General features: G+C 36.5%; 1 protein-coding gene and 1 long non-coding RNA gene across 2 annotated transcripts in view; both read right to left on the bottom strand.

The window, feature by feature from the left end:
• Nucleotides 1-5,214: 5,214 nt before the first annotated feature.
• LOC107734271 (uncharacterized) lies at nucleotides 5,215-6,604 on the bottom strand. The gene is made up of 2 exons (XR_001639075.1): nucleotides 6,124-6,604; nucleotides 5,215-5,336 (listed from the first exon to the last, which is right to left on the bottom strand). It is a non-coding gene; the product is annotated as an uncharacterized LOC107734271 (long non-coding RNA).
• Nucleotides 6,605-7,160: 556 nt separating this feature from the next.
• The window catches only part of runx3 (RUNX family transcription factor 3), a 63,941-nt gene continuing 62,062 nt past the window's right edge, over nucleotides 7,161-9,039 (bottom strand). The window contains exons 7-8 of the mRNA XM_016546236.1: nucleotides 8,638-8,815; nucleotides 7,161-8,291 (exon numbers count right to left, since the gene is read on the bottom strand). Coding sequence (XP_016401722.1) covers nucleotides 7,955-8,291; nucleotides 8,638-8,815 — 515 coding nt within the window. The 3' untranslated portion in view covers nucleotides 7,161-7,954. The remainder of the gene's footprint in view (nucleotides 8,292-8,637; nucleotides 8,816-9,039) is intronic.

The raw sequence follows: 9,039 nt of genomic DNA on the forward strand, positions 1-9,039 counted from the left end.
TTTTTTGCTTTTAGCCTTGAAGGTGAACACTGTTTTTTTTTTTAACAAAAATATCAAGGTATATTATTTTATCTTTATATTTAATCAAATTTTAATGTTTTATATTTTTATATATTTATATTTTTGTTAATCAAAATAAACAATATTTATTTTATAATAAATGAATAATATAATAAATAAATCATTCTTTATAAAAATAAACAATGTCAATAGTTGACAAACAGTATTAATTTAGAGCTATAAAATTAATGTTGATAGCAGCTCAGATCATTTAGTTTTGGAAGAATTGATGATTTTGAGATCATGTGACTTGTGATTAAAGATGTCAAATCTGAGCACAGTTTGAGAAATAAGATTATGTATGATATATGAGGAAAAATCTGACATGCAGCAGACAAAAGCAAAGTCTCTATTTGGTTGGTGTCTGTGCTGCTGAGTTTTGATAAGATGATTGTTACTCGTTCTCTTCTGTCTTTTCCCCATTACTTCTTAAATTCAGAAGAAGTCATCTTTGGTCTCTGTCCCCTCATGAGTGGGAATGTGAGAATAATCATCAGTTTTTGGTCCCTGTGGTCTCTGTTTCACGGTCTCTGTGTGGGAATCGTGATTTTGGACACGGCTTCTCTTTCCCATCCCAGTCTGTTTTTCTCCGGTCCAGTTAAAAAATAGTCCCGCGCTCACGGGCTCCCGAAGCAAACCGGTTCCAGCCCGCTTGTTCCCTCTTCTCACGGAGGCTGGGAAGAGAGAGGTCAGTACAGTTGTAATGGGTTTCGTATGGATGCAGGTACCAGAGGGCTCCCTCATGAATCAGGAAGTGGTTTCCATGAGAAACCAAAGCCACTTTTGACAGTCCCCTATTTTTCCAAAATATATCAGCTCTTGTTTGTCTTCGTCCTACTTTTTCTTTTATGTGTTTTAAACCAAGTGAAGCCGCCTTCCCACAGCCACAGTTAATAAAGATGAAGTTGTTTTTCAGAATGTAAAAATATATATACACTATCGTTCCAAAACCCTGTTGGGGTCGGTAAGATTTTTATTGTTTTTCAAAGAAGTCTCTAATGCTCACTAAAACTGAATGTATTTGATCAAAAATACAGTAAAAACTTGTGAAATATTACAATTTAAAATAATGGTTTTCTTTTTGAATCTATTTTAAAATGTAATTTATTCTTGTGACACAAAGGTGAATTTTCAGCATCATTACTGCAGTCTTCAGTGTCACATGATCCTTCAGAAATCATTCTAATATGCTGATTTGAAACATTTCTTATTATTATTGTTGAAAACAGTTAATATGTTTGTGGAAACTGTGATAGATTTAAGGATTCTTTGATGAAGAGAAAGCATTTATTTGAAACAGAAATCTTTTGTATCAGCATAGATGTCTTTATTGAAATAACTTCAACGATATTTAATTAAAGTTTATGATAAAATTGTGTTAAATTTCCTTATACTTCAGATGTTTCTCAGAGAAAGAAGCTTATCCTGTGACTAGGCCTCATTTCACTTCTTAAAAATTCCTTTGGGAGATTATATAAAGAAATATATATACAGTGTAGGGTCAAAAATTATCAAAGACTTCTGCTTTCCTGTCCCAAACCTTATATAGGAAAAAGATACTCTGAGGTAAAAGACTTGGAAAAGATGGGAGATTTTCCGATAGCCACATGTTTATAAAGTTTGTGTTAGAAAGAGAAACACTTTCCTGCATCATGGTCTGTGTATCAGTACTTGCCTTGAGCTTTAGTTAATTAAAAGCTTGACGTTTATCTGCACTCTATGGGAGAGTGACTGTAACATGGGGTTCAATAGGAAAATAAAAGTTATGATTCTAATTGTAGTGTTTATTTGAAACCAAAATATAAGATTCCAAAAACATGAATGACTGGAAACACCAACAACTCACTGATGTTACATTCATGATGGACAAGACAGACAGACAGACAGACAGACAGATAGATAGATAGATAGATAGATAGATAGATGGACTGCGAAAAAAAAACAAAGTCAAGTTTGTGCAATAACAGCATGTTCCCCTACAATGCCAAAAACATGACAGTAGAGTCCTTATGTTGAAATGCAGCACACACCGGTCAACCCCGTCATATTCACTTAAAGGGGTCCTATTATGCTCTTTTACAAAGTCTTGATTTTGTTTTGGGGGTGTACTAGAACAGGGTCTCATACTAGGTTGTTCGAAAAACACATTATTTTTCACATATTTTACATTATTACAATACCTCTCTCCCCAGTCTGGCATGAACGGCTCGAATAGTTCCTGTATCAAATGAAGGCCCGCCTTCGGACTGCGAAAAAAAACCAAAGTCAAGTTTGTGCAATAACAGCATGTTCCCCTACAATGCCAAAAACATGACAGTAGAGTCCTTATGTTGAAATGCAGCACACACCGGTCAACCCCGTCATATTCACTTAAAGGGGTCCTATTATGCTCTTTTACAAAGTCTTGATTTTGTTTTGGGGGTGTACTAGAACAGGCTCTCATACTAGGTTGTTCGAAAAGTTGAAAAAGTGAAAACGCATAATAGGACCCCTTTAACACACCTCATTAGGTGAATTCACTGTCTATATTTACATCCCGCTGAGGGTGATGCAAGTGACCGCATCCAATTGAGTCTTTTCCAGTAATTGCCTGTTCTGACAGTAATGCCTGCTGACTGCATGACAGGTTTGGAAGAGTGGCCATGTTTACATTCGCATTACATTTGAACACGATCCGAGCAGCAGAACTCTGTGTTTGTGTCCTGAGGGGTTTCAGATGGTACAGTTAAATCTGAAGAAACGTGTGAATCTTCAAACATCGTTCACATGTGAAGATATCGAGCAGCTGCTGTTTGTCAGGTGGAAGGCGTGAAAACTGAGCTCAGCTATGATTGTGTGAAGTGAGAACCTGTTAGAGAGAACTTCAAGTTAAGTGACAGAAAGCACGCCCACACGTAAACATACTGACATTCACTTAGAGAAGGAAGGTTTGTCAAGACAAACTTTGAATGTTGGTTTGACTGTTTGAAAAAACAAACCTTCACATTTGAGGGTTATAAGCAAGGCATGTGAAGTTTGACAGTTTAATTTGAGACAATTTATTTCTTCAGCTACATTTACATTTAGTCATGTAACAGATTTAGCAGAGTATAATTGCTATGATTTGTGTAGAGTAAAAGCTTTTTCTAGGCCACTTACACTACTGTTTAAATGGGGCCTGTCAGATTTATGTATTTATTTTTTAAAATTGTACTTTTAATCAGCAAGGATGCATTAAATTGATCACAAGTGACAGTAAAGACATTGAAAATGTTACAAAAGATTTCTATTTCCAATAAATGCTGAACTAATCAGCTTTCCATTCATCAAAGAATCATAAAAAAATCTATCACAGTTTCCACGAAAACAACTGTTTTCAATATTGATAATAATAATAAATAATCAGCATATTAGAATGATTTCTGAAGGATCACGTGACACTGAAGACTGGAGTCATGATGCTGAAAATTCAACTTTAATCACAGAAATAAATTAAAGTTCATAAAATATTAAAATAGAAAATATAGTAATATTTAGTCATATTAATATAGTAATAAAGTAATAATAATAGTAATATAGCAATATAAAATATTTCACAATATTAAAGTTTTTACTGTAATTTTGTTTAAATGAATGCAGCCTTGATGAGCATAAGAGACTTATTTCAAAAACATTAAAAATCTTACCAACCTCAAACCTTTGAATAGTAGTGACTTTTCAATTTTTTTAATTTGTTTATTACTTTTTATTTAGTACTGTAAATATTTTGTGTAGACAAGTTTGTAGACTATGTAAATGTACATCGTTTTAAAAGTTAGAAGTAGTTTCATTTCTGTCTGTAAAACTATAAGTGACAAAAATATGTCAAACCTTTAAACTTACATGATCTCAAACAAATGACACCATTGAATTTTGGAAATATCGAGGAAATTTAATTCGTATAACTTTTTGCGGCATTGTAAAATCAATGGCTGAATTACAAAAACATTAACAAGTAAATAAAATTCTAAAATCACAAGCAAATCCTGATCTTTTTTTTATTTTTTTATTAAAATGCATTAAAAAAATACATCATTAGCACACAATGAAGGAACAAAAGAGCATATTTCAGAACCAAAATTACAAACATATAATGACTGAAAAAGACAATTTGTTCTACAGGAGTGTGTTGTGCTTTTTAGCTCTTTCAGCATGATTACAATCTGTGCATTTTACAAACACCACCGACTCGTGGCCTTCAGTGATATTCACTTCACTGGCAACATCGTGGGTTACGTTCCAAAACCTGTTGAGCTTCATTGACGCCTACATAGGCATCTGCCTTCAAATAAGTGACTGATCTGGAACATTTCACATAGGGAGAAACCCACAGGCCTATTTACGCCGCTTAAGTTTTGGTACAGATTCTGTGCTGCCTATGTAGGGAGCTCAGTACACTCTTAAAAATAAAGGTTCTACAAGAGCGTTTTCTCAGCAATGAACCTCAAAGAACCTTTTAAGTGAACAGTTCTTAAAAGAACCATTTTTTTCCTGATTGTGAAGATCCTTTTCCACTATAACGAAGGTTCCATGGATGTTTTTTCCAATATGCCAATAAAGAACCTTTATTTTTAAGAGTTAGGTTTTGGAATAGAACCTTAAAGTCAATAGACTGTTCAAGGCAACACACAATAACGATCAGTACTGATACTGTGGAAATAAATAGATATGTTTTTGGTCTTGTTTTGGGCCAGCAAATCTTAATTTAGCTTGATTTGGATTCTTGATCCATCTCAGTCATAATCAACGATCACAACAAACTCTTTGGTGAAAATACGACTGTTACAGGATTTGATAGCCACAGACATAAATAGATCCAGACCGAGGCACTGAGAGAGAATCATCATACGACACGTCAGAATTGCAGAAGCAAGTAGGGTTTCTATTACCCAGAAGTCCTTGCAGGAGAGAATCGACTCCTGCTTGTAACTAGACCAGCTCACATTTTGAATCCATCTTTCCTGTAGCCTGCAGCTTTAGGCGATAATCAAGCAGAGGCACAATGGGACGGAAAATAACCGCCCACATAAAGGCATCAAAGCGGCCGTGAATCAAGCTGAACACGGCCACTTCTGCTTGGATAACAAGGCCTGAAGGATGACCAATGATTGCGAAAGGAGATACGTCTCTCTTCATCCATCTTTCTACCTGTTTCCTTTGCTCTTTTTGGGGCTCTCGGCCCTCAGGTGATGGCAGCAGGTGTGAGCATGGGAAAAACCTCTGGGTTATGGGCTGAAATATTCACTTACACCTGTTACCTAAAGAACCATTTTTTTCCTGATTGTGAAGATCCTTTTCCACTATAACGAAGGTTCCATGGATGTTTTTTTCCAATATGCCAATAAAGAACCTTTATTTTTAAGAGTTAGGTTTTGGAACAGAACCTTAAAGTCAATAGACTGTTCAAGGCAACACACAATAACGATCAGTACTGATACTGTGGAAATAAATAGATATGTTTTTGGTCTTGTTTTGGGCCAGCAAATCTTAATTTAGCTTGATTTGGATTCTTGATCCATCTCAGTCATAATCAACGATCACAACAAACTCTTTGGTGAAAATACGACTGTTACAGGATTTGATAGCCACAGACATAAATAGATCCAGACCGAGGCACTGAGAGAGAATCATCATACGACACGTCAGAATTGCAGAAGCAAGTAGGGTTTCTATTACCCAGAAGTCCTTGCAGGAGAGAATCGACTCCTGCTTGTAACTAGACCAGCTCACATTTTGAATCCATCTTTCCTGTAGCCTGCAGCTTTAGGCGATAATCAAGCAGAGGCACAATGGGACGGAAAATAACCGCCCACATAAAGGCATCAAAGCGGCCGTGAATCAAGCTGAACACGGCCACTTCTGCTTGGATAACAAGGCCTGAAGGATGACCGATGATTGCGAAAGGAGATACGTCTCTCTTCATCCATCTTTCTACCTGTTTCCTTTGCTCTTTTTGGGGCTCTCGGCCCTCAGGTGATGGCAGCAGGTGTGAGCATGGGAAAAACCTCTGGGTTATGGGCTGAAATATTCACTTACACCTGTTACCTGAATGTATGTGTGTGTGTGTGTGTGTGTGTGTGTGTGTGTGTGTGATAGCCACTTTACCCTCTGTCTATGAGCTTGTGCATGGTTTTGTTATTCAAATAATCAAGGCCGATCTCCTTTCAAACGTGCCCAATTATTGTCTCTGATTTCAGTCATTCCAAGAACAAGGTAGGAAAAATAGACACATAATGTAGGTGCTTAGAGCAACATCTTTTTCACACTTTAGAGATGTGGAATGACAACAGGTGATTGTTGGACTCTTTGGCTTGAGATGGTTGAGGCCTTTCAGGCACATGACTAAATATCACGTGGAACTCAATCTGGTAAGAATGTCTCCATTATGTGGTTTAACAAGGACATAGAACCTCTTAAATAAATGTTTTAGTGCATTAAAGCTGCATTGGAAAAACATAGACATTACATTAAAATTTTTGTATAATTTAGAAAGAATATATTACAGTAGCACAACTTCCAATTTTATATTAAAACAAAGAAATAAAAAAAAAAGAACAGTAGAAAAAACAAAACAAAAAAAAAAGCGAAATGTTTGTGACCCGGAAACACGTCCTCTTTGGCTCAAATAAATACAAAATTAAAAAAATACACAAAACATCAAACTGAGCTCAAACAAATCTGAAGAAAGTCATAAAAAGTGATCAACACTGAGGAAAAAAAAACAAAAAACGACGAGTCTCCACAAGTTCAAAGGCAAATTAATTGTTCGTGATATTGGCAAGCAAGAAACAAAAGAGAGAAAAAAAAAGAAACACCTGTATGTCTTTGGATGATAGACACTGTTTTACGTTTCTACATATCGAGAACCTCTAAACGGGTGAATCTCACGAAAACACATCTAGATCACATTTCGCCCTAAAATCAAAGCAAAAAATATTTTTGCATAACGAACATGATGCCTAGATTTATGTAAATTTAAATGCTTTGCAAATGAAATAATATATCCTTTTTTTTACATTACAGTAATGAGAAAACTTTTTTTGCATTACAATAGTAAGAGTGTAAGGGTCAAATGTGCTTCGTTGTGATGAAAACAGAGCCACAATGCAAATGCAAAATGAATGGTTCTAATTTAAGCATCATTTTCTTCATGCAAAATATAATTTCTCATTTCTCATTAAATATGACCTGAATATGTTCCTGACAGGTTTTGTGATATTCACCCTAAAATCCGTTTGAATGAAAAACCCATTGGCATAACATCTCACAAAGCTCACACTGACCCACACTTGTATTCAATGATCACATCTCATCATTTCAAGTTTGGAAAGTACCTGAAACTTGTGGGAAGCATTTTTGTTTATCATCATATTTACACATTGAAAGTCCCACAGTCCTGCAGCTCTGTGAAGCTCTTTCATATTGTTTGCACGACACGTTTTTGTGGTTGCAAAGCACTCTGGGAATTACAGCTTTCAGGCAGATTGGTTTGTAAGGCTGGATGAATTGGCTTTTTTTCAGAGACAGGCTCATCAGAATATGTCCTTGAAGCACCTGCCTTTCTTTTCTTTGGTTTTTCAGCTTTTTTAGTAAGAAAAGTTGCTGATATATTACTATGGGATGCCTTTTCTTATTATTTTTTAATTATAATCTTTCTATATACACCTGATTTTCCCTGTGAGACTTGTGTCCTCCTTTAGTTTTGATCCCGTATGGAGCATCCAGAGCAAAAGCTCTCTCATTTCTGGTCACTGGATCACTTTGGTTGTCTTAGAAGCGATTGACATGTCATAGAAGCAATTAAACGATCAAGCATGCAAGACTTATCACCTGTTCTCTTAATTTCCACCTCTTCAGTCTTTCTGCACACTATTTCTCAGTAAGGCCTCCAGACGGACTCGTCTATGCGTGTCGATGCACTCATTGCTGTGGGCGAGTTGCTGTGGCTGCCGTCGGCATCCACACCGTCGCTCTGGTTGCCGAGGCTGGCGTTGAGCAGGCTGTTGTTTCCGCCTCCGGCTCCGCCCGCCGCGATACAGGACGTCAGCATGCGGGTGGGCGACCTGTCGCCTCCCGATCCGGTGCCGCCGGTCGGAACCATGGAGAACTGGTAGGAGCCGGATCCGGTGCCGTAGTACAGGTGGTACGGCGAGGAGTTGGTCTGGAAGTGGGAGTTCTGGTTCTGGTTGCCAGGGTATGGAGGCGGAAGGTAATGTTTGCATTAAAAATTATGCCTATTTTTTTGTAAATTTAAATGATATGCAATTAAAATAGTTATTTTTCCACAATAATGACAACAAGACTTATAATACTAAGAATTTTAACAATATATATATACAACAAAAAGAGTAATGATATGTCCACATATTTTGGCCAAAACATTTTCATGCTTTTCCCATGATTACTAAATAGTGTTTACATTTTTTAAATTTAATTTAAATAATGTTTAAATTAAAATATAAAAAAAAAAATGTAGAACAAGATTGAATTGAAGTTGAGGAGTTGGTCTGGAAGTGGGAGTTCTGGTTCTGGTTGCCAGGGTATGGAGGCGGAAGGTAGGTGTGGTAGCGGCTGGAGGTGGGCATCCCGGCCACGCTGAGACCACCGATTCCAGTGCTGGACGGGTTGGCAGAGTAGGTGAAGGGACCCGGATAATGCATGTGTGAATCAGAGAAACGAGGAGCCGTTAATGGAGAGAGAGACGGGAAAGACGTCCTCTGAGGGAACAGATCCGTACCTGAACGACAAAGATAAAGAAAGTGTCACTTTAACATTTAAACAACAAAAAGAGTAACAGAATGCAAGTCATGTCAACAAGATGCCATGCTTTTCCCATGATTACTAAACAATGTTTACATTTTTAATCATTTTTAAAAAATTCAAACCAAGACTGAATTAAAGCTAAGAAATAAAATATAGATTATTTACAAAAAAAAAATATATATATATATTTTTTAACTT

Source organism: Sinocyclocheilus rhinocerous, unplaced genomic scaffold (assembly GCF_001515625.1).
Source record: "Sinocyclocheilus rhinocerous isolate Xijiao unplaced genomic scaffold, SAMN03320098_v1.1 scaffold730, whole genome shotgun sequence".
NCBI lineage: Eukaryota > Metazoa > Chordata > Actinopteri > Cypriniformes > Cyprinidae > Sinocyclocheilus > Sinocyclocheilus rhinocerous.